The 27995-nt window shown below is 33.0% G+C and overlaps 1 protein-coding gene across 1 annotated transcript in view; it reads right to left on the bottom strand.

Moving 5' to 3' along the window:
- Positions 1-27995, bottom strand: part of LOC137631627 (uncharacterized) — a 31437-nt gene that overhangs the window by 1767 nt on the left and 1675 nt on the right. The window contains exons 2-6 of the mRNA XM_068363490.1: positions 22867-22921; positions 21970-22014; positions 10744-20988; positions 3841-3947; positions 311-432 (exon numbers count right to left, since the gene is read on the bottom strand). Coding sequence (XP_068219591.1) covers positions 311-432; positions 3841-3947; positions 10744-20988; positions 21970-22014; positions 22867-22921 — 10574 coding nt within the window. The remainder of the gene's footprint in view (positions 1-310; positions 433-3840; positions 3948-10743; positions 20989-21969; positions 22015-22866; positions 22922-27995) is intronic.

Raw genomic sequence — 27995 nt, 5'->3', positions numbered from 1 at the left:
TGTTAAGACAGAATCGTCACATGTATTATTTGACATCAGTTATATCCTACAAGAGCTCTTTAAAAGTCATTGAGGGAGCTAAAAATATAATTATTGATAAAATAAAAAAGAATACAGAGAAAGGACATTTGATGCTATTAAAACAGTTGCTACATGCAATTGCACCAAGTAAATTGATAATTTTAGTGCAAGAGGGAAAAATAAAAATGGGAACTAGCATATTGATGTAGAAAATGATCTGGTTAACAGTTCTGTGCGGTCACTACAAATTAAATTGGCAATTAACTAGAACGATATTTTGAATCCTAACCTGCCTGGGTTATCGCCATTGATAAGGAGATGATCTTGTTTGCATTTTCTGCTGTTAGTGAAGATTTTGCTTGGTTCCTCAAAGATGACAAACGCCCTTCCAATAGATGCCTTTACTGGGAACTGTTACAAAAAGAAAACTATAGCAAGCAAACTCTGCCATGTTTGCAGTTTAGGAAAGAAATAGCAACAATAGCACTTCTAGCAGGTGCATGCTACCAGAAATTTTGTTGCGATTGCTTTGCTTTTCAGTAAATGTTATTGCATTGGTACAAGTGGCTTCATCCCCCAAAAGATAGAGTAGAAACATTGATTATCTACATTGTGAAAAGTTGATTCTTATCATTATTGCCACTTTCTGAACTTTTAGCATCATTTACTGACTCATTTGATAAATGTAATTTCGTTGCATCATCCTAGCTAAAGGGGGTGGTGATTTTGTTAAACGGTAAAGCCTTTGATTATAACTACCGTGGATTGGGATATCCCCACATCATGCTTAACCGCTTCTTTATAATTATAGTCAATGCACGGTAATACTAAATCCCCTAAACCCCTTGTGTTGATTCAGTTTATATATATATATATATATATATATATATATATATATATATATATATATATATATATGTATATATATATATATATATATATATATATATATATATATATATATATATATATATATATATATATATATATATATAACTAAACCTTTACTTATAAATTTTACTCTTGAAAATCAGCTTGCTCCTCATTTTCTTACCCCTAGGAAATTCTTAGCTTCTGTTGAAAATCCCACAATCTTAGACTTTTTTTTTCTTTTTTCACCACAAATAACCAAATTTTTTCCCTTGGGAGTTCAATGCCTTTTCTTGTAATGTTTGGTCATAATTTCTGGATATTATCATGCACAAAATAAAAGGTTAATTAAAATTCTCCTAAGTGCAGTCTGTTCTAAACTTTTGTTTTATAGTTACTCCTGATCCCATTATACTATTTACAAAGTGTATTCCATCAAATATTCTTTTTTTCGCTCATCAATTATCTTCCTTATAGACCTTTTACTCCCACACAAGTTTTATTCAAGAGTTAAGTCCTTCCAAGAGCCCTCTGCCGAAAATTTGACTTCAACAAATTAATCTTTCTGTATCTATCATTTTTATTACGGAATATATAAGATTCTTGTAGCATTGGAAGTTCTCTCCCTCTTAAAGACTTTTGAGTCACGTAACTATAAATATCCTTTTTATATTGGATAATATAATCCAATTCATCTTCTCTTGCAACATTTAAAGTGAAAGTAGTTACAGACATGCTGTTAAGGGATCGAATAATTCAAGTTGCCAGATTTTATTCTTATTTAAATTGTGTTTATTTTTTCTTAGCTGCAAAAGCTTTTTATTAGTTTTATTCAAGGTCTATATAGACCTTGGTTTTATCCATTTAGAGTTGGAAGAATTACAGTTGAACAAAGTATTTTAGGTGATTATTTTAATTTCAATTTCTGTTAGGAATCAGGTATTTATAGCATTCCTCTCTCTTCATCACAGGGCATCTTCATTATATATATATATATATATATATATATATATATATATATATACACACACATCTATCTATCTATCTATCTATATATATATATATATATATATATAAATATATATATATATATATATATATATATATATATATATATATATATATATATATATATATATATATATATGTACACACTTATATATATAATTTTAGCCCTATAGATTTATATATCCTCTTGACTTCTCTTATTCTCCGACGGGCATGATCCTCCTAGAGTACCCTCTCGTCCTTCTAGTCTGTTTAAAATCCTGTTTCGTTTTCATCAGGAACAGGTTGTGGACTAATCTCCCACCGTTTCCCTTATTGAATTACCCGCATTATAGTTTTCAAAGGGGTGTATAATTACTTTTACAGGGTTTACACCGCACTCTGTGTCTCTATTTGGTGTTTATTAATACCTTGCATTTCCGTTCCTATTGGGTTGCTCTTACAGAATAGATTTACACGGTACAATTATACAAAGGACTTTCTGGCACACCTCGCTCCAAGGAAGTGTGCACCTTGTCACTCCCTTACAGCGCGGCGAGTTCTAGCATTTACCTACTTTACTTTTAATTTAAAGACTACTTTTTTGTCTTGTACTGCAGGGGAACCCCACTCTCTATAGGACCTTTGCAGTCATTTTATCGTTTAACTCCCAAAACATTCAGCATTTCACACCGTATATTTTTAGTTTATTGTCACATTTACCCCCAACCCATCACCTCGGCCATCTCTCCCTAATACAGCATCTGTTTGGTTACTCGCCTGAAGTATGGTTGTGACAGTGTCCATTCCCTCAGAGGGAGGTGTACCAGGGATTCCTGTGTCCAACTGTACATAAGTATGTACCCAGTTTTTAATTTAAGTTTTGTTATTCACATAGGATTATCTATCTAAACCAGTCTTATGTAGTTTTCAGACCGTGGTCTTAACTATTTGTGAAGTGTCAAGTACCAGGTTTCAAAATCAAGTAATGACAGAATTTCTATTTTAGAATTTGGCAGATAAAACGTGATCAATTCATCAGTCATATTGTCAATTGAATTAATGCACGTCCTCAAACGATGACAACTTGAAATATATCATATTCAATATTTATTAAATATATATTGGACCCAATGAAGTTATTAAAACGAAGATAAAGGTCATTATCACCACCAAGGAGATAAGACATGAAGATAATGGTCCTAGAATATTCATTGATAAGTGTTTGCATGAAGTCATTCATTGTAGTGTCAAGTACGTCACGATTTCCCTATAATCTCCCCTATATAGTAAAGAGCAAGTCTCTCTCTCTCTCTCTCTCTCTCTCTCTCTCTCTCTCTCTCTCTCTCTCTCTCTCTCTCTCTCTATATATATATATATATATATATATATATATATATATATATATATATATATATATATATATATATATATTATATATTTATATATGTAATATATATATAATATATAATATATATATATGTATGTATATATACAGTATGTATATATATATATATATATATATATATATATATATATATATATATATATATATATATATATATATATGTATATATATATATATCACTACTCGGTCTTTCCCCATCCATCTGGTATGGGGGAGAGGAGTAGCCATACCCTTGTGAGAGGGGTACCCCGAGAGGCTCTGCTACACTCGGAAACCATAATCTCCCACAAATTGCCGAAACTACCGCATTGTAGTTAGGAAAAGGGATAGTGGGTGGGTAGGCTTGAATTTGTGTGCGCGCGCATATGTATCTAATTATTTAGCCTTTATTTTTGACGGGTCGTGTACATTAGTACTGAAAATATTCGTTAGTGTTATATTTCTTATATATGTATATCACTTTTCCAGTTAAGAATAACATGGAAATTATTTAGACAAGATTTCTAAAATTTTAAAAGTATAAATTCTATAAAATATTTTTTTTTTAAACATACCGTGATTGTGAGATTACATCTGATGTTTTCCGGATAATTGTTCGGGTGATTGGGACTCACCCAGTATTCTGTCGTAGTTGATTCAATCTCAACAACTTTGTCGCAATCTGCAAGAATATATGGAAGATTTTATGGGTTATATATGTACAATAACAAAATGATCTGTTAACATATATTTGCACATATATTATGTGTATACTGAATGTATAATGTATAAGCATGATGTACAATGTATATATATATATATATATATATATATATATATATATATATATATATATATAAAATGAATGATTTGAAGTTCTCTGGCATCCTGAACATCGAAAGTCATTGACACCGATATATATATATATATATATATATATATATATATATATATATATATATATATATATATATATATATATATAATGAATGATTTGAAGTTCTCTGGCATCCTGAACATCGAAAGTCATTGACGCCGATATATATATATATATATATATATATATATATATATATATATATATATATATATATAGCCTATATATATATATATATATATATATATATATATATATATATATATATATAGCCTATATATATATATATATATATATATATATATATATTATATATATATATATTTATATATATATATATATATATTTATATATACAGTATATATATATATATATATATATATATATATATATATATATATATATATATATATAGCCTATACTGTATATATATATATATATATATATATATATATATATATATATATATATATATATATATATATATATATATAGCCTATACTGTATATATATATATATATATATATATATATATATATATAGCCTATACTATATATATATATATATATATATGTGTGTGTGTGTGTGTGTATATATATATATATATATATATATATGTATATATATATATATATATATATATATATATATATATATATATATATATATATATATAAAAGAGAGAGAGAGAGAGAGAGAGAGAGAGAGAGAGAGAGAGAGAGAGAGAGAGAGAGAGAGAGAGAGAGAGAGAGAGAGAGAGAGAGAGAGAGAGAGAGTACTTTACAATAATTTTGAACTGCACTCGAGTAATCTCTCTCTTATAGTTTCATTTCTAATCCTGTCCTGCCATTCAACTCCCAATATTCTTCTGAGGGCTTTGTTTTCAAATCTACCAAATGTGTCGAATATTGTTTCATTGTTATACCACAACTCCTGTCCATACATTAACACCGATCTCACTGATATATAGTTTGATTTTTGTATGTAATTTATGTCGACTTGATTTCCAAATTTTACTTAACCTAGACATTGTCTGATTTTCACTCTTTTATTAAAAATTCTAAAGACACTGTAGTTCCTAAATATTTAAATGATTCTACCTCATTAATCTTTTCTCCTTCCAATGACATTTCATCTTCCAATGCATATTCTGTTCTCATCATCTGTCTTTCTTCTATTTATCTTAAGCCCAAGCTCATATGATATTTCATGCATTCGGGTAAACAAGCATTGAAAATCCTGTGGTACTAATAAGGACAGCATCGTCAACATACTCTATGTCAGCTAATTTCCTATTAATAATCCAGTCCAATCCCTCTCTACCATCTCCAACTGTTCTATGCATTACAGAATCCATGAGGAGTGTAAACATCATAGGTGACAACACATTCCTTTGGAGTACTCCACTGTTCATTGAAAATTCATTTGATAGGTCTCCACTAATATTAACTTTGCACTTGCTATGCTCATGAACAAACTTAATGAAATTTACATATTTAAGAGGAACTCAATATCAAGGCAGGACTCTCCACAAAATTGGCCGGTGCATATTATTAAAGGATTTTTCATAGTCCACAGCACACTGAATTCATTCATGGATACATCAACGTCTTACTCAGCTTCAGGTATATCAGTCAAATAATTCCTTTCTTATCTATTCCTGACCTCACCAAAGTGTTCCATCCAACGTTTTCTTCATTTTCTCTATTTTTGATGGGTATATGCTTCTTTTTCCTCCATAGAGATTTCATTAATAATTCTATGAGCAATTCTTACACGTAGCCACTCCCAGAATTCATAATTTGGTCAGCTTCATCTGCTTTCCCATCTAAATGTTCTCTCCAGTCATTCCTGGCTTTCAATTTACTTCACTATCAATACTGGAATACTTAGCATGCCCTACCTTGTAATTTTCATTATTTCCTTGAAAACTTTCACCAATTAATTTCTGTCTTTTTCTCCTTTTCATAGTATCACAAGTATCATTTGATATCCATTGCTTTCTCCTTGTAACTGCATGTCCCAAAACTTCACAGCCTGATATAGGTTTTTAATATCACACCGTTCTTCGTTAATTGTCTGCTCTTCATCTCTTAAAGTCTCGGAAGACTTCAAATCGATTCTTACATTCAATTGCAAAGGTTTTTCTGTGCTCATCTTCTAGAAGTTTAGTTGTATCAAACCTAGGTATCTTATTTACATTGATGTTGGGGTCTTTCCGTTTTAATTTCAGTGTGGTACCTCTATAGCTTCTTACATTTCTCAAGAGTACTCCTTCTCTCTTTATTAATGCTATGTCATTTTTTTTTCTTGTAATTGCCACATGGTGAAGTCCATGTATATTTGTGGATGCCCTTGTGGTGGAAAATAGTACATCTAATAATAAAATTGTTTCTTGAACAAAAACTTATAAAATGTACTCCCTATCATTTGCAACATCGCCAAGCCAATTAACATCCATCACATTCTCTATACATTGATTACTCCTTCCAACTTTAATATGTACTCCTTTTCATTTGCAACATCGCCAAGCCACTTAACACCCATCACATTCTCTATACCTTGATTACTCCTTCCAACTTTAAAATGTACTCCTTTTCATTTGCAACATCGCCAAGCCACTTAACACCCATCACATTCTCTATACCTTGATTTCTCCTTCCAACTTTAATATGTACTCCTTTTCATTTGCAACATCGCCAAGCCACTTAACACCCATCACATTCTCTATACCTTGATTTCTCCTTCCAACTTTAAAATGTACTCCTTTTCATTTGCAACATCGCCAAGCCACTTAACACCCATCACATTCTCTATACCTTGATTTCTCCTTCCAACTTTAATATGTACTCCTTTTCATTTGCAACATCGCCAAGCCACTTGAACACCCATCACATTCTCTATACCTTGATTACTCTTTCCAACTTTAATATGTACTCCTTTTCATTTGCAACATCGCCAAGCCACTTGAACACCCATCACATTCTCTATACCTTGATTACTCTTTCCAACTTTAATATGTACTCCTTTTCATTTGCAACATCGCCAAGCCACTTGAACACCCATCACATTCTCTATACCTTGATTACTCCTTCCAACTTTAATATGTACTCCTTTTCATTTGCAACATCGCCAAGCCACTTGAACACCCATCACATTCTCTATACCTTGATTACTCCTTCCAACTTTAATATGTACTCCTTTTCATTTGCAACATCGCCAAGCCACTTGAACACCCATCACATTCTCTATACCTTGATTACTCCTTCCAACTTTAATATGTACTCCTTTTCATTTGCAACATCGCCAAGCCAATTAACACCCATCACATCCTCTATACCTTGATTACTCCTTGCAACTTTAATATGTACTCCTTTTCATTTGCAACATCGCCAAGCCACTTGAACACCCATCACATCCTCTATACCTTGATTACTCCTTGCAACTTTAAAATGTACTCCTTTTCATTTGCAACATCGCCAAGCCACTTGAACACCCATCTCATTCTCTATACCTTGATTACTCCTTCCAACTTTAATATGTACTCCTTTTCATTTGCAACATCGCCAAGCCACTTGAACACCCATCACATTCTCTATACCTTGATTACTCCTTCCAACTTTAATATGTACTCCTTTTCATTTGCAACATCGCCAAGCCACTTGAACACCCATCACATTCTCTATACCTTGATTACTCCTTCCAACTTTAATATGTACTCCTTTTCATTTGCAACATCGCCAAGCCACTTGAACACCCATCACATTCTCTATACCTTGATTACTCCTTCCAACTTTAATATGTACTCCTTTTCATTTGCAACATCGCCAAGCCACTTGAACACCCATCACATTCTCTATACCTTGATTACTCCTTCCAACTTTAATATGTACTCCTTTTCATTTGCAACATCGCCAAGCCACTTGAACACCCATCACATTCTCTATACCTTGATTACTCCTTCCAACTTTAATATGTACTCCTTTTCATTTGCAACATCGCCAAGCCATTTAACACCCATCACATTCTCTATACCTTGATTACTCCTTCCAACTTTAAAATGTACTCCTTTTCATTTGCAACATCGCCAAGCCAATTGACACCCATCACATTCTCTATACCTTGATTACTCCTTCCAACTTTAAAATGTACTCCTTTTCATTTGCAACATCGCCAAGCCAATTAACACCCATCACATTCTCTATACCTTGATTACTCCTTCCAACTTTAAAATATACTGCTTTTCATTTGCAACATCGCCAAGCCACTTCTCTATAACTTGATTACTCCTTCCAACTTTAAAATGTACTCCTTTTCATTTGCAACATCGCCAAGCTAATTAACATCTATCACATTCTCTATACATTGATTACTCCTTCCAACTTTAAAATATACTGCTTTTCATTTGCAACATCGCCAAGTCACTTAACACCCATCACATTCTCCATACCTTGATTACTCCAACTTTAGCATTGTGGTCATCAATCACAATTTATATATTTAGTTTAAAAGCACTAAATTGGTTTCGTACTGCTTTTAAATGACTGTGTATATCTGCATGGTACAGTGCTATAGGGATAATATCAGTGAAACTGTCTTTCTTCTATTTATCTTGAGCCCAACCTCATATGATATTTCATGCATTCTGGTAAACAAGCATTGCAAATCCTGTGGTACTAATAAGGACAGCATCGTCACCATACTCTAGGTCAGCTAATTTCCTATTAATAATCCAGTCCAATCCCTCTCTACCATCTCCAACTGTTCTATGCATTACAGAATCCATGAGGAGTGTAAACATCATAGGTGACAACACATTCCTTTGGAGTACTCCACTGTTCATTGAAAATTCATTTGATAGGACTCCAATAATATTAACTTTGCACTTACTATGCTCATGAACAAACTTAATAAAATTTACATATTTAAGAGGAACTCAATATCAAGGCAGGACTCTCCACAAAATTGGCTGGTGCATATTATCAAAGGATTTTCATAGTCCACAGCACACTGAATTCATTCATGGATACATCAACGTCTTTCTCAGCCTCAGGTATATCAGTCAAAATATTCCTTTCTTATCTATTCCTGACCTCACCAAAGTGTTCCATCCAACGTTTTCTTCATTTTCTCTATTTTTGATGGGTATATGCTTCTTTTTCCTCCATAGAAATTTCATTAATAATTCTATGAGCAATTCTTACACGTAGCCACTCCCTGAATTCATAATTTGGTCAGCTTCATCTGCTTTCCCATCTAAATGTTCTCTCCAGTCATTCCTGGCTTTCAATTTACTTCACTATCAATACTGGAATACTTAGCATGCCCTACCTTGTAATTTTCATTATTTCCTTGAAAACTTTCACCAATTAATTTCTGTCTTTTTCTCCTTTTCATAGTATCACAAGTATCATTTGATATCCATTGCTTTCTCCTTGTAACTGCATGTCCCAAAACTTCACAGCCTGATATAGGTTTTTAATATCACACCGTTCTTCGTTAATTGTCTGCTCTTCATCTCTTAAAGTCTCGGAAGACTTCAAATCGATTCTTACATTCAATTGCAAAGGTTTTTCTTTGCTCATCTTCTAGAAGTTTAGTTGTATCAAACCTAGGTATCCTATTTACATTAATGTTAGAATCTTTCCGTTTTAATTTCAGTGTGGTACTTCTATAGCTTCTTACATTTCTCAAAAGTCCTCCTTCTCTCTTTATTAATGCTATGTCATTTTTTTTCCTTGTAATTGCCACATAGTGAAGTCCATGTATATTTGTGGATGCCCTTGTGGTGGAAAATAGTACATCTAATAATAAAATTGTTTCTTGAACAAAAACTTATGAAATTTACTACTTTTCATTTGTAACATCGCCAAGCCAGTTAACATCCATCACATTCTCTATACATTGATTACTCCTTCCAACTTTAAAATGTACTCCTTTTCATTTGCAACATCGCCAAGCCAATTAACATCCCTCACATTCTCTATACATTGATTACTCCTTCCAACTTTAAAATATACTCGTTTTCATTTGCAACATCGCCAAGCCACTTCTCTATAACTTGATTACTCCTTCCAACTTTAAAATATACTCGTTTTCATTTGCAACATCGCCAAGCCACTTCTCTATAACTTGATTACTCCTTCCAACTTTAAAATATACTCGTTTTCATTTGCAACATCGCCAAGCCACTTAACACCCATCACATTCTCTATACCTTGATTACTCCAACTTTAGCATTGTGGTCATCAATCACAATTTACATATTTAGTTTAAAAGCACTAAATTGGTTTCGTACTGCTTTTAAATGACTGTGTATATCTGCATGGTATAGTGCTATAGGGATAATATCAGTGAAACTGGGAGCCAATGTGAGACGGCAAACCTCCATTAAAGCTGAACATCTCTTCATCCTCCGTTGGTCCCTTATTCAGATCTTGAACTCTGCCTAAATTTAATTGCTTGGCGGGGACAGGATCCACCTTTGTTAAAAATTGAAAAATATAATTTTGTATGATTTTCCCAACAAGCATACAAACAAACAAAAAATTAAAACAAATTTTCCCCTAATATAAATATATTGAATTATAAGGTAACTGACCTATTGGTTTTGTGGTTGTATGTATTGTACTTGTTGATGTGGTTGTTTCTGATGTACTTGTTGAAGTGGTTGCTCTTGTAGTTGACATGGAAGTGGTTCTATCTATCCTTGGACTGGGAGTGCTTCTTGCACCCAGTATTGACGCAGCAGTTGTACTTGGAGTTGAGATGGTCGTAGTCTTATATACAGAAGTAGTGTTTGTGACTAAGTTTGGAGAGGATGTAGTTATTGTCGTTCTTTGAGTAGTAGTGGTTGAGTTTGTTTCTGGTGTTATTACAGTTGTCAAAATACTAGAATTGTCAGTCATTTGGACTATACTTGGAATCGTGGTTTTTGAGTATTGACTCAAGTCAGTTGGAGATATTCTTAGAAAAGGGGTATTTGTTGTGCCATTTGTTGAGATTATACTTGGAATATTATTATTTTTGTCAAAGGTTGGACTTGTCATAATGCTTGGAGCAATGGTGATTCTAGTTCTTGGGGACTTAGTAGTTGTGGTAGTATTGTGTAATTTGCTCGTTTCTTCATTGGAAGATGATATGGTACTACTTTGGTTGCTAATGTTTGTGGTCAAACTGGGGACAATGAGCATGGACGTACCTAGGTTAGATACGGTAAAAAATGGAGAGGTAGTGCTTGCTGTTAAATTCGCAGTTAGAAGGATTTTTGGTGTATTTTGAGTAAACAGTTTTGTATTTGATCCTGGAGGAGTAGAAGCTGTGATAATGCTGTATGATGCATTACTCTTTAAGGAGGTTGTTGTTTCTATAATTTGGTTAGTAGTATTCCTAATCATATTGGGTGCAGTTGTAGGTTGTGACATATTGAGAATTAAAGTATCTGTAATATCACTTGCTATGATATCAGTTGTGTTATCACTGGGTATAGAATTAGTCATGATCATACTTGAAGGGTTAATATCTTTTATTGAATTGGATGTGGGAGTGATTTTAGTTAAACTTGGAGTGACAGTTGTTAGGAATGTGGAGATATTAGAATTGTTTGTGTTTGTACTTGGGGTTGGAATAGTTGCTGTCACACCTGATGTAGAATCATAAGTGATGGTATTTGGGTTGTTAGCATTTGGGGTCATATAGGATATTATGAGACGTGTCATTTTACTTGGATTAGAAGCGGTTATAGTCATACTCTGAGTGGCATGGGGTTTGGTTGTGCTGATACCTGTGCTCAAACTATAGGTGGTAATGTTCTGTGGCATACTTACTGGTATAACAATTGTGTGTGTACTTGGTGTAGCAGTAGTTAATGTCATTTGTTCTGCAGTTTGGTTTGAGTTCAAATTTGGTGTGATATTAGGGGAGGATAATGTATTGAGGCCTGAAGTGGCTGTAGTTATAAGTTCAATGGAATTGGTTGTTTTCATGCCTTTTATGATATTGGTCCTGCCCATACTTGGATTCAATGCAGGACTGGTTTTAGCTTTATTTGGAGTATTAGTGGTTGAAAAAGTAGTGTCACCTGTACCTGATATAGTAGCATGTGTTGATGCTGTGCTTTGATTTCTTTGTTTTGATTTCGTATTTGTTGAAATTTTTGGTGATACTGTATTGAAAATGGAAGTAGTTGTAGTCGCACTTTCAAGGGGATTAGTGGCATTCATGCTTTGTATGATATTAGTCAAGACTGCACTTGATGTGTAAGTATCTATGGTAGCATTCATTGGGGTGGCAGTTGTATCACTAATTGAACTTGGAGTGTTATTGGTTGGGAATCTAGTAGCTGTAATTGCATAAGTAGCAGTGGAGACATTATGGGTTGAAGTGTTTGTGGTCGTATATGGTAAAATGGGTCTCTTAATTTTACTTGGATTTGAAGTGGTTGTAGGCATACTGTGAGTGGCGTTGGTTTTGTTAACTCTGGTAGGTTTCCTCAAAATAGGGGTGGTATTATTCAGGGTCATATTTATTGGTGGAGTTGTGGGTGGATTTTGTGCTGAAGTGGTCAGTGTGATACTTTGATTGCTTTTGCTTGAGCTCATGCTTGGTGTGACATTGGATGATGATGTATTGAGTCTGGAAGTAGACTTAGATGCACTTATAGTGACATTAGTTATGTTCACACCAGTTTTGATATTTGAAGTTGTTATAGTCATACTCTGAGTGGTATGGGGTTTGGTTGTGCTGATACCTGTGGTCAAACTATAGGTGGTAATGTTCTGTGGCATACTTACTGGTATAAAAATTGTGTGTGTACTTGGTGTAGCAATAATTGATGTCATTCTTTCTTCAGTTTGGTTTGAGTTCCTAATTGGTGTGATATTGGAGGAGAATAATGTATTGAGGCTGGAAGTGGTTGTAGTTTTAATTTCAATGGAATTGGTTGTCTTCATGCCTTTTATGATATTGGTCATGCCCATACTTGCATTCAGTGAAGAACCAGTTGTAACTTTATTTGGAACATTAGTGGTTGAAAAAGTAGTGTCACCTGTACCTGATATAGTAGCATGTGTTGATGCTGTGCTTTGATTGCTTTGTCTTGATGCCATATTTGTTGAAATTTTTGGTGATAATGTATTGAGAATGGAAGTAGTTGAAGTTGCACTTTCAATGGGACTGGTTTTATTTATGCTTTGTATGATGTTAGTCAAGACTGTATTTGATGTGTAAGTATCTATGGTAGCATTCATTATATTAGTAGTTGCATCACTAATTGAAATTGGAGTGTTAGTGGTTGGGAATCTAGTAGCTGTAATTGGATAAGTAGCAGTAGAGACATTATGGGTTGAAGTGTCTGTGGTCATATTTGGTAAAATGGGTCTCTTAATTTTACTTGGATTTGAAGTGGTTGTAGGCATACTGTGAGTGGCGTTGGTTTTGTTAACTCTGGTAGATTTCCTCAAAATAGGGGTGGTATTGTTCAGGGTCATATTTGTTGGTGGATTTTGTGCTGAAGTGGTCAGTGTGATACTTTGATTGCTTTTGCTTGAGCTCATGCTTGGTGTGACATTGGATGATGATGTATTGGGTCTGGAAGTAGACCTAGATACACTTATAGTGACATTAGGTATGTTCATGTCAGTTTTGATATTTGAAGTTGTTATAGTCATACTCTGAGTGGCATGGGGTTTGGTTGTGCTGATACCTATGCTCAAACTAGAGGCGGTAATGTTCTGTGGCATACTTGCTGGTATAAATTTTGTGTGTGTACTAGGTGTAGCAATAATTGATGGCATTCTTTCTTCAGTTTGGTTTGAGTTCATAATTGGTGTGATATTGGAGGAGAACAATGTATTGAGGCTGGAAGTGGTTGTAGTTTTAATTTCAATGGAATTGGTTGTCTTCATGCCTTTTATGATATTGGTGATGCCCATACTTGCATTCAATGCAGAAATGGTTTTAACTTTATTTGGAGCATTAGTGGTTGAAAAAGTAGTGTTACCTGTACCTGATATAGTAGCATGTGTTGATGCTGTGCTTTGATTTCTTTGTTTTGATTTCGTATTTGTTGAAATTTTTGGTGATAATGTATTGAGAATGGAAGTAGTTGTAGTCGCACTTTCAAGGGGATTAGTGGCATTTATGCTTTGTATGATATTAGTCAAGACTGGAGTTGATGTGTAAGTCTCTATGGTAACATTCATTGGGGTAGTAGTTGTATCACTAATTGAACTTGGAGTGTTAGTGGTTGGGAATCTAGTAGCTGTACTTGGAAAAGTAGCAGTGGAGACATTGTAGGTTGAAGTGTCTGTGGTCATATTTGGTAAAAAGGGTCTCTTAATTTTACTTGGATTTGAAGTGGTTGTAGGCATACTGTGAGTGGCGTTGGTCTTGTTAACTCTGGTAGGTTTAATCAAAATAGGGGTGGTATTGTTCAGGGTCATATTTATTGGTGGAGCTGTGGGTGTATTTTGTGCTGAAGTGGTCATTATGATAGTTTGATTATTTTTGCTTGAGCTCATGCTTGGTGTGACATTGGAGGATGATGTATTGAGTCTGGAAGTGGGCATAGTTACACTTCTAGTGACATTAGGTATGTTCACGTCAGTTTTGATATTTGAAGTTGTTATAGTCATACTCTGAGTGGCATGGGGTTTGGTTGCGCTGATACCTATGCTCAAACTAGAGGTGGTAATGTTCTGTGGCATACTTACTGGTATAAAATTTTTGTGTGTACTTGGTGTAGCAATAATTGATGTCATTCTTTTTTTAGTTTGGTTTGAGTTCATAATTGGTGTGATATTGGAGGAGAATAATGTATTGAGGCTGGAAGTGGCTGTAGTTATAAGTTCAATGGAATTGGTTGTTTTCATGCCTTTTATGATATTAGTCATGCCCATACTTGCATTCAATGCAGGACTGGTTTTAGCATTATTTGGAGCATTAGTGGTTGAAAAAGTAGTGTCACCTGTACCTGACATAGTAGCATGTGTTGATGCTGTGCTTTGATTTCTTTGTTTTGATTTCGTATTTGTTGAAATTTTTGGTGATAATGTATTGAGAATGGAAGTAGTTGTAGTCGCACTTTCAAGGGGATTAGTGGCATTTATGCTTTGTATGATATTAGTCAAGACTGGAGTTGATGTGTAAGTATCTATGGTAGCATTCATTGGGGTAGTAGTTGTATCACTAATTGAACTTGGAGTGTTAGTGGTTGGGAATCTAGTAGCTGTAATTGGATAAGTAGCAGTGGTGACATTATGGGTTGAAGTGTCTGTGGTCATATTTGGTAAAATGGGTCTCTTAATTTTACTTGGATTTAAAGTGGTTGTAGGCATACTGTGAGTGGCGTTGGTTTTGTTAACTCTGGTAGGTTTCCTCGAAATAGGGGTGGTATTATTCAGGGTCATATTTATTGGTGGAGTTGTGGGTGCATTTTGTGCTGAAGTGGTCAGTATGATACTTTGATTGGTTTTGCTTGAGCTCATGTTTGACGTGACATTGGAGGATGATGTATTGAGTCTGGAAGTGTGCATAGTTACACTTCTAGTGACATTGGGTGTGATTATATTTGATAGGTTAGGTTCTGTGGTTGCATAGTGTGTAGATGTGGTAGTTATATTTGGAATGGTCGTCTTTTGGAATCTTGTGATGTTAAAAGAGAATTTGGTTGTGCTTTTGAGGGTAATAGTAGGGTCCACAGATATTTTAGACATATTTTGGGTGGTAATATTTGGAGTTATGGTTGGTACTATGATATTTGTCATTTTACTTGTTTTTGAGTTTGATACAGCCATACTCTGGGTGGTATTTGTTGGTAAAACGGTTGTACGTGTGTTCCTAAAAGGTATGGTGTTGTTCAGGATCATATTTGATACAAAGGAAATTGTGTTATTTCTGTCTGTAGATGTGGTTAGTGTCAAACTTTGATTGGTTTGGTTTGGAACCCTATGTAGAATGTTGTTGGATGATGATGTGCTAAGCATAGAGGTGGTTGTACTCGTACATGATGTAGTCGTGGTTGTGTTGATATTTGAAGTGGTTATGTTAGAGGCCATAATTGGACTAATGGGGATTTTGATTTTACTTGGATTGTTAGTGGTTGTAGTCATACTCTGAATGGCATTTGCTTTATTTGCTCTTATAGTTGTGCTGATACTAGGGATTGTAGTATTTAATGTCAAATTAAATGAGTCTGTATTTAGTGTAATAGTGGTTGGTGCTGTACTTTGATTGCTTTGTTTTAAATTCATATTTGCTGTCATATTGGAAGAGGTTGTATTGAAAAAGGAAGTGGCGTCAATTAAACTTGTAATGGCCTTGGTTATGCCCATGCTTTTTACAGTATTAGTCATGGGTGTACTTGAAGTGTAATTGTCTATAGTAGCATTCAATTTGGAAGTGGATGTATCTATGGTTGCACTTATAGTGTCAGTGGTCGGGAATGCACTGGTAGGTGTTTTTGATGTGGTAGCAGTTGTAGTGATATTATAGTTTGTAATGTTTGGTGTCATGTTCAGTAAGGTATTTGTCAAATTATTTGGATTGAAAGGGATTATAGTTATACCCTGAGAGAAATTTGTTGTGAATGGGCTAGGAGTTGTGCTGCTAATTTTGGTGGCATTGTTCAGTGTCATACCTCCTGTTATGGGATTTGTGATGTTTGTTGATGTAGAGATGAATGTAATCATACTTTGATTGACCGGGTTTGAAATCATGGTTTGAATGCTATCTGATGATTGTGTACTAAAAATAAAAGTATTTGTAATGTTATTTTGAGTATCATTAGTTGTGTTCATATATTCTACAATATTGTTTGTGAACAGATGTGATGGGTAAGTGTTTGTTGTTGCATTTATTGCAGTTTTTGTGTATTTGGTTTTAGTTGTACTTGGAGCAGTAGTGGTTGGAAGTTTAGGGATTTTGGAAGTGTATGTAATAGTTTTTGTCATCCTTGATGGACTAGCAGTTCTGCTGCTACTAGAGATGTTAGAGTTTGTGGTCGTATTTGGTATTTTGGGAATTTTCGTTTTACTTGAACCCTGAGTGGTTGTCATCATTTGTTGAGTGACATTGATTTTTATCATATTGATAGGTTTATTCAAAGCAGTGTTGGTCGTGTTCAGTGTCATATTTACTGTCATGGGAACTGCATGCGGACTCTGCGTAAAAGTGGTTGGTGTCATACTTTGATTGCTTTGGCTTGATCTCATATATACTGTGATATTAGATGATAATGTATTGGGAAAGGAGACGGTTGTTCGTTTGCTTGCAATAGTACTAATGTTGCTTATGCCTAGTATAATGTTGATCAGTCCTGTACTTGAAGTGGTAGTGTCGGAGGTTGCATTGAATGTGGAAGTGGTTTCATTTGTACTTGGAGAAGTGTGATTTGGGGAGGTGATGAAGTTCGAAGTGTATTTTTCCAAACTTGACATAGTAGTAGGTGTTGTCATAAACGATGAACTAGCAATTAAAGTGATATTAGAAGTTGTATTCGTTGGTGTTACATTTGATATGATTGGAATTTTAATTTTACTGGGATTAGAAGTGGTGGTTTTTGTACTCTGTTTGAATTTGCTTGTGGTTGCCATGGTAGGCGTCCTCAAATTCTCGGAGGTAGAGTTAAATTTTTTAATTACAGGTGTGAGATTTGTATATGTACTTGGCATAGAAGTTGTTGAAATCTCACTTTGATTGTCTGGGCTTGAGGTCACACTTGGTGTAACATTGAGGGTTATTGTTCTGGGAATTGAAGTGGTTGCAGTTTCGTTTTCAATGGCAATGGTTGTGTTCATATCTTGCATGATATTATTCATGATCTTACTAGTAATATTATTGTTCGTGGTTGCCATTAGTGTGGATTTGCTCGTTATTTTACTCGGAATGGTGGTGGTTGTGAATGTAATTATGTTAGAATTGGATGTGGCTTCTTTTGGAATGCTTATAGTTGTAGGTATATGTGATTCAGATGTAGAAATGGTCATATTTGTAATATTGCTTGAGATCAAATCCAGTATTGGGAAATTTAGATCGGAAGTAGAGGCAGACATATTTTGAGCAATGTTAGTTGCGGGTGTGGTAGTAGTTGAGTTTAAACTTTGTGTGATAGTGTTCAGTGGAGATGTGGATGTACTTGGTGTTAAAGTGGTTGCAATCATAATTTGATTGGTTGAGTTTGAGGTTATACTTGCTATGCTAGCGGATTGAGTTTGTCCCTGAAGAGAAATGTTTGCAGTCTTACTTGTTAAATTATCAGTTGTGTGCATGCCTTTAGTGGTGTTATTGGGAATCATACTTGGAATGGTAGTAGATAGGAATGTGCCTGAAGTAAGAGTAGTTGTGTTCATAGTTGAAATGTTAGTTGGAATGATTATTTTAGTATTTGTAGTGTTGGTAATAATACTAGAAGTGTTAGTGATTATGGCAATGCTTGGGATGGTTGTAATTGTGTTTGTAGCTGAGTGGGTTGTATTTTTACTGAAGCTTTGGATGTTAGATACTGTAGTCATATTAATTTTAACAGTGGCTAGTGTCAGATTTGGAGAGGTAGTGGTTATTTTCGTACTTTGATCAATATTTGTCTCAGTTTTACTGGTAGTGGTATCTATTGATTTTGTGCTTTGAATTGTATCCTTATTGGTGGTTATTTTGTATTTATTGGTTTTGGCTGTTTGTGTACTTGACGTTAAAGCTGATGGGGCCTTGCCTGCGGTTGTAGTGTCTCTTGGGTTTATAGTTGCAGTGGTTCTTGGTGTGACCATGGTTGTGTGCATGCTTCTAGTGATATTATTGGTGATGGTACCGGGAATGGTAGTAGTTACGAATGTGCTTGAAGTAAGAGGAGTAGTTTTCATAAATGAAATATTAGTTAGAATGATTTTTTTAGTATTTGTAGTGTTGGTATTAACATTAGAAGTGTTGGAGATTATGGCCATGCTTGGGATAGTTGTAATTGAGCCTATAGCTGGGTGGGTTGTAGATGTACTGAAACTTGTTGTGTTAGATACTGTAGTCACATTTATTTTAACAGTGGTTAATGTCATATTTGGGGTGGTAGTGGTTATTTCCTTAATTTGATTAATATTAGTCTCAGATTTACTGGTAGTGGTTTCTAATGATTTTGTGCTTTGAATTGAATCTTCAGTGGTGATTTTGTTCTGATTGGTATTGGCTGTTGGTGTACTTGAAGTTAAAGTTGATTGGGTTTTGCCTGTGATTTTAGTTTCTCTTGGGTTCACAGTTACAGTGGTGCTTGGTGTGAAGATATTTGTAGTGGAAGTGTATGTAGTTATACTTGGTATGGGGGCAGTTGTGGTGAAAAATGGATTGGTAATAGGGGTAGGAGTTGTTTTGATTGAAGAGTCTGTTGTTGTGTTTGTGCTCACAGTTGTGGTTCCCAGATTAGTTATTGACGTGTTATCTGTAGTATATGTTCTGCTTTGCATAATGTCTGTTATACTTTGCGTGTTTGGTGTGCCAAAAATAGTTGTAGATTTTCGTGGAGTCTTAGTTGTGGCAACAAATGTGGTGTCTTTAAACATAGTTGTTGTTTCTGCTGTTATTGGAGAGGTTACAAATGTAGATTTTCCTGGAGTCTTCGTTGTGGGAACAATTGTGGTGTCTTTAAACATAGCTGTTGTTTCTGCTGTTATTGGAGAGGTTACAAATGTAGATTTTCGTGGAGTCTTCGTTGTGGGAACAAATGTGGTGTCTTCAAACATAGCTGTTGTTTCTGCTGTTATTGGAGAGGTTACAAATGTAGATTTTCGTGGAGTCTTAGTTGTGGGAACAAATGTGGTGTCTTCAAACATAGTTGTTGTTTCTGCTGTTATTGGAGAGGTTACAAATGTAGATTTTCGTGGAGTCTTAGTTGTGGGAACAAATGTGGTGTCTTCAAACATAGTTGTTGTTTCTGCTGTTATTGGAGAGGTTACAAATGTAGATTTTCGTGGAGTCTTCGTTGTGGCAACAAATGTGGTGTCTTCAAACATAGCTGTTGTTTCTGCTGTTATTGGAGAGGTTACAAATGTAGATTTTCGTGGAGTCTTAGTTGTGGCAACAAATGTGGTGTCTTCAAACATAGTTGTTGTTTCTGCTGTGATTGGAGAGGTTACAAATGTAGATTTTCGTGGAGTCTTAGTTGTGGGAACAAATGTGGTGTCTTCAAACATAGTTGTTGTTTCTGCTGTTATTGGAGAGGTTACAAATGTAGATTTTCGTGGAGTCTTCGTTGTGGCAACAAATGTGGTGTCTTCAAACATAGCTGTTGTTTCTGCTGTTATTGGAGAGGTTACAAATGTAGATTTTCGTGGAGTCTTCGTTGTGGCAACAAATGTGGTGTCTTCAAACATAGCTGTTGTTTCTGCTGTGATTGGAGAGGTTACAAATGTAGATTTTCGTGGAGTCTTCGTTGTGGCAACAAATGTGGTGTCTTCAAACATAGCTGTTGTTTCTGCTGTGATTGGAGAGGTTACAAATGTAGATTTTCGTGGACTCTTAGTTGTGGCAACAAATGTGGTGTCTTCAAACATAGTTGTTGTTTCTGCTGTGATTGGAGAGGTTACAAATGTAGATTTTCGTGGAGTCTTAGTTGTGGCAACAAATGTGGTGTCTTCAAACATAGTTGTTGTTTCTGCTGTAATTGGAGAGGTTACAAATGTAGATTTTCCTGGAGTCTTAGTTGTGGCAACAAGTGTGGTGTCTTCAAACATAGCTGTTGTTTCTGCTGTTATTGGAGAGGTTACAAATGTTGTGTCTTTAAGCATAGCTGTTGTTTCTGCTGTTATTGGAGAGGTTATAGTTATTAAGATATTTTCATCTTTAGTTGTCTTTCCTTGATGAAAACCTGTAAAGAAATTATAATTGGGGGATAAGGCATCTTACAGAGGTCATAAACTTAAATAAGTGTTAACAAAAAAGACGCACAAACTAACTTACACAAATACTTATTTTTTTTTTGGGGGGGGAGGGGGGGAGCATTTTTTTTCGTAGCGTGCATCTATCCCGCTGAAAGAAGCTAAAAACGATTCATGTTTCAAGCAAGCTTTTTCAAATATGATGTCCTTGTATAAAACTTTACAAATAGGGTTGAAACATTAAGTAAATCAACCTCTAAGTTAAAATGCACCCCTAACGAGTAAACTCCAAGTGTACCCTTAAACAAATAAATATTGCGACAGCTGTAAACTTTGCCCTAAGCACTCTCTGTGTTTAATGAATGGCAAAATGAATAGATGTATACAACAGTAAGTCATAGAGTACGGCGCAAGAATATTTTATGAGACTGGCTAATGAATTTAGTGTGGTATTTCTAAATTTTAGTCCCACATAACTCTGATTTCATTCCTTACGTTTCTACACCTGAAGTGAAACCACCTCTTTATTTTGTGTGTGGGAAACAAATGACTTTGATAGAAGCTGCGTCATTATAATACTTTAAAGTCTTATTTTATAAATATGCAATTGTTTTAAATTCAAATCTTTAAAAAGGAACAAATAATTACAACTGTATCCACAAGTATGAGAGTATAAATGAAAAACCTTTTTTGGTCCCAGAAAATAACCTAGGTGTGAATTACTTTGATAAGCAGAAAGGTTTCTGGAATAAATTATCAAAACTATGATCGAAAGTAATAATGGAATGAGGGGACTTATTGATGAATCTGATAAATGAAGGGCTCATAGCAATAATGAAATTTACCCTGGTTTCATACTCGAAATGAATTCAGGAAGTTGATGTTAATTACGATTATATCAGATGAGAGTTCATAAATGACCTATACATGCTTATACAAGAACATGATTATGAATGTGTTTTGGAACATACCTCCATCTTTGGGATCCTTTGGGCAGGGACGAATCACTTTTTTATCTGAAATTAGAAGATAAATGGGTAGTTTTTATTTCATGTAAATTCATTTTTAAAATTAATATCTAAGGAAGTTGCAAAAGTTAATTGTGTGAAAATTTGTTGGGGGGCTCTAAATGAATGATGATGTGATGTTAATTGTATTTATATTAGTATAATGACTTAGCTTCTGGATACCATCGAGCCAAATTTCTTCCATCTTCATGGCAATGCAGTCATCAAGTATGCAAAAAAGAAAATGGTGACATAAAAATAAAGTTACTGAAAATATCAGATAATGGATTAACCTAAAGTTATTAAGATTTTGCGAAGGCTATATATTCACCCCTGTCGTCGTTTATTTATTTGTTTGTGAGTAACTTTACACAAAAACTTCTGTACCGATTATGATCAAATTTAGAAGTCATGTTGCTTATAACCCAAGGATGAATCTGTAACCTTTTGGTTAAAGTACATCAAAGTAGAAGTGCTTAGCAGTTTTTTGAAAATAACAGCAATGTTAAGTAAATGGCAAATAATTTGTTAGTTTATTTTTTGTTCGTGAACAACATTACGCCAAGATTAACGAACCAATTTCAACGAAACATGATGGTCATGTGGGATATGGCCCAAGGACACATCCATTAGATTTGAAAGAAAGTACATCGAAGTACAAGTACGCACTGGAGCTAAGAGCAAAATAAAACTACTTGACATGGCGAAGGCATATTCTCTCCCACTGTGTGACCCCGCTAGTTTATTCTGTGATTGTGGTTATCTGACTATATTGATAGCATAACCATTATGTCAGCCAGGTGATATGGTTGTTGCAATAACAATGGATTGTGAGAAACAGAAATAACTAAAACTACTTACATTTGATAACGGGAGCTAATGAGAGGCAAGCATCTACTTCTTCCAAGAAACAGGCCTGTAAGACAAAGACATCAATCAAAGTAACGATAAGACATTGTTAAACATACTGTATATAGGTATATATATATTTATATATAGATATATATATATATATATATATATATATATATATATATATATATATATATATATATATATATCTATATCTACCTATCTATCTATCTATATATATATATATATATATATATATATATATATATATATATATATATATATATATATATATGTGTGTATGTATGTATGTATGTATGTATATATTTATTTATATATATATACATATATATATATATATATATATATATATATATATATATATATACATATATGTAGATAGATAGATAGATATACATACATACATACATACATATATACATATTTATAATATATATATATATATATATATATATATATATATATATATATATGTATATATATATATATATATATATATATATATATATATATATATATATACATATATATATAATATGTATATATATATATATATATATATATATATATATATATATATATATATATATATATATATATATATATATATATATATATATCTACCGATTGTAAAAAGAGAACGACAGTTCTCAATACCTAGTTATTCATATGAAAATGAAAGGCATTGATGAAAATAAGGATTATAGACCAGTGTTTCTGCACAACTCCATTTATGAGAGATGAATTGTGGATATGGTTAAGGAACTGATTGATTTTCATGGTAATCTCCTAGTTTAAGCTTTTAAATTAAGCGATATCTTCTTCCTAATTACACCACTTTACTTTTCAATTTTCATATTAACGCCTCGAGATTTTGGGAAATAGAAAGAATTTTCAACGGCAATCTTACCGATTGCTTATCGTTAGCAATATCTTTCTTGTATCACTCTCTGTAAATTAGACTTTTATATTATGTAAATCTTGCAGCAGTGTGATTTTAAAGCTGAGTATCTTTATTTTTTTTTTTTTTTATTTCAAAATATGAATAAAAACAAAAATTTGTTGTCAAAATAACTTGTTGAATTATCAAAAAATTCGGTTTGTTATCATTGAAATCTAAATATCATCGGAATTTCACAGGGTTGAGTATTGAATCGGTATAGTTGAATATATGAGATAAGTGTATGAGTTATCAGTTGTTTCTAGTCGGAGTACTTTTCTGGTGTTTATACTCCAGCAAATGATAAGATAAGGTTCAGGGTTTTCAATCAAAACTTAATCCCACTTTTAAACTCTTGATTTTAGATATGTTTTTAAGGGCTAGACCTTCGCAGTGAGAGAGAGATTTCGTATAATTAATTTTTCATGTTTTAGAAAATAAATAGTAATACATTTTCTTCCATTTTACTTTTCAGTGTAATATGTTTTTATGTTGACCAGGCTGACATGTCTTTTTATAGTTTATATATGACATATCTGTTTTTGACGTTGTTAATAGTTTATATATGACATTGTTACTGTTTTTAGAGTGATTTATTGTTAATTTATTCTCGTCATTTATTTATTTCCTTATTTCCTTTCCTCACTGGGCTATTTAACCTGTTGGAGCCCTTGGGCCTGTAGCATCTTGCTTTTTCAACTATGGTTGTAGCTTGGTTAGTTATAATAATAATAATGATAATAATAAATACTTGGACATCAAAGGGTTATGCAATTGTACAAATAATATGATTCTGAAATTCACTTGACTGAAAGGTTGAGAGATTGCAGGCATTATTTACAGTTGTAAACTGTAATTGAACTTAGACTTTTAAATCATATGCAATCCCAATAGCCGATGGCCTTGCCTAATAATCGCATTTGGATTGTGGATATTAAAAATATTTATTATATAGATTCTCTAAGTATAAATAAAAATAAAATGCGATGTACAAGCAATGACTTAATTTATATATTTCTAAACATTTTGAAAGATGATAATAGAATTTGATGTTACTCATCATTTTTAATATGTATTGATATATATGTTTCAACATTCTTTTTATAGGTAAGTGATCACTTGGTTCTGTGATATGTCTACCGCTTGGATTACTATGCTTATAGGAGTAATGACTTGATGTCTATTTTACAATCTCTGTTAGTTCAACGAGCGATACCTTGAGGTAAGAATGTAAAACGTGCATTTTATTGTAAAATTATAGATATATATATATATATATATATATATATATATATATATATATATATATATATATATATTTAGCATTAACTTCAATTTACCACACACATTCTGTATATAATAGGAATACAGATACAGTTAGTTACCTTTAGTTGTAGGAGCTTTTAAGGTTTATGTGTATTTTGGCAGAAGAAATACCTAAATGACTAGTGAGGCTTCTCATCTTGAGTTATTGGTAATTATGATTTCAAATTTCTTGAGTTGTAATGATATTGCATATTTCTTTTTTTTTTCTTTTTTTTTTTAGAAAAAATATGTTAAATATTAAAGTTTTAAGTATACATGTATTTACAAACAATACAGAGGAAAATTGCAAAATAGTTGATTTTTCCAAGGTAAGAAAGTTGCTTGCTCCAGCACTTAGTAAGACAAGGGTGAAAGTGCAGTGTCATGGGAATGCGAAAGATGAAAAATGATCATTTCTTCGCTTAACTGAAAAGTGCTGAGCTAGGGTAAGGTTAGCACTTAGATTGTCAGAATGACAGTGGGGTTAGGTAAAAGTTAGAATTTCGTTAGTTGAAGGATTGTATGGGTGAGGTTAAGTATAGCTGGAGAAAAAACGGAAATCTATAGTACATACGGACCAAGGGGTGTTAAAGAAGAATAAATAATCTTTTTGGGAAAGCAAGTGCTTGCATGGCTGTATTTAGCAAACATGAAAAGGCATATATGTTAAGTGATCTAAGTGCAAATGTAGGCATCAGAGAAAGAGATGATCTTAGGTGTGGAGTTTATGATGCAAATAAAAACAAAGAGTGTTTTGTGGAAATATGTTTGAAATGTGACTGTATTTTGTAAAGACATTGGATACATGTGTTCAGGAGATAGGAATTTGTATGAAAACAATAAACTGTGTGATGACCAAATGGCGATTACTCTATGAATAATTGCTCGATAGAAGCATGAATTATAAATACATATACAGTCGGATGCATAAAGTATTCAAGAGAGATATTGAAGGAAAAGAAAGCAAATAATTGAAATAAATGGAAGATGGTTAGCTGTTCTATCAGAAGTTAAGTGATTATTGAAATGTTGATAAGCAAATAGATCCGAGTATTGTATCAGTATGCGAACAAACATTTCCCTCGTGTAGGCATTCGTGGCAAGTACTGTATGAACAAGAGAATCCCTTAAAATACTATCTGCAAGTTTCAAATTATGATACTTTAAATGTTTCATATTAGTCAAGATATTTTTCCATGAATAATATACTGTATACGGTATTAACTGTGCGCGTGCCAATCAGGTTTTAAACTAGTCATATGTCTGAAAAATCGGCCCTCGGTTCTTGGTAACTTTTTTTTTTTTTTTTTTTTTTTTTTTTTTTTTTTTTTTTTTTTTTGTTGCAGTGAAGGGGAAGACGAAAGCCGTGAGGTGTTATTGTAAAACTATTTTCATGAGGAAAAATTTTAGCCTATATATAGAATTATAAAGGTTATGAGTGTACATGTAGGTAAGAAAGATAGAAGAATTCATGTTAATATGGATGGTAAAATAATGGTAGTCGTCGATTTATATACAAATTTGTGTGCAGGTATAATGGTTGAAGGTAAATGGAGAGGGTTGAGTCACAGAAATATAGAATCAAAGGAAATAACTAATGATGCGTATTAGGTTTGAAAGAGATTTGGAGTATTACCGGATGTCAAGATTGGAATAAATCAAGGAATGTTTAACCATCTGGCCATTTTGTGAATAAAGTATGAATGGTAATCGCAAACAATTTAAAAAAAAAGGTTTGCAACTGTTAAGATTAATTTTTTTTTTTTTTAGTATATGTAGTTGAGGAGGACAAGTGTGCGGAGTATTGAGATACCCTGGAATTGTAGAAAGGTCATCTCAGGTGAAAGGATGAATCGAAGTCTTTTGAGACATGTTGGCCATATTAAAAGGATGTCATTTATTAGGATGGTGGAAAGAGCGCATACCTTAGAGGTGTTGGGAAGGAGAGAACGTTCTGCGAAGTGTTGGGTGTATGAATGATTCAGATACTTGAACAAAAAAAAAAAAAAAAAAAATCTGTCAATGTCTAGGAATTCAGAGCTTATGCAAGATAAAGATAGATGGCAGTGTGTGTTTGTATCGATCCGTAGTTAATGAGCTTTCTGCATAGGTTTTTGATGCTGCTGGTGCTGTGGATTATTTTAATAGGAAGCTTATATACGACTCCGTAGATAAAGTAGGAATAAGATTAACCATAGTTCTTTATTTAGAACCCCCCCCCCCACCCTTTTTAGAACGACTTAAATAAACAATGTAAGACATTTTCAAAAGGAAGGTGCGGTTACGGTGTTAATTTATCTCCGAACCATGTGGATTATAAATAGTAGTTTTCAAAAAAAAAAAAAAAAAAAAAAAAAATTCCCAGATGAACGTACGTACCTCGATGTACATTTCAATCCATTTGTATTTGGTTAAGGACAAATGAATATGTAATATTTTAATGACAGACACACACACAAATATATATATATATATATATATATATATATATATATATATATATATATATATATATATATATGTATATGTATATATATATAATATATATATATAGTATATATAATATATGGGTGTGTGCGTATATATATATATATATATATATATATATATATATATATATATATATATATATATATATATATATATATATATAAAATATATATATATATATATATATATATATATATATATATATATATATGCACTGTATATATTTATATATATATATATATATATATATATATATATATATATATATATATATATATATATATATATATATATATATATACTCGTATATGTGTATATATATGTATACTGTATATATTTATGTTTATATATGTGTGTGTGTATATATATATATATATATATA

Source organism: Palaemon carinicauda, chromosome 40 (assembly GCF_036898095.1).
Source record: "Palaemon carinicauda isolate YSFRI2023 chromosome 40, ASM3689809v2, whole genome shotgun sequence".
Taxonomy (NCBI): Eukaryota; Metazoa; Arthropoda; class Malacostraca; order Decapoda; family Palaemonidae; genus Palaemon; species Palaemon carinicauda.
The sequence above is the reverse complement of the archived record's forward strand: the minus strand, read 5'-3'. Positions and strand labels throughout refer to the sequence as shown.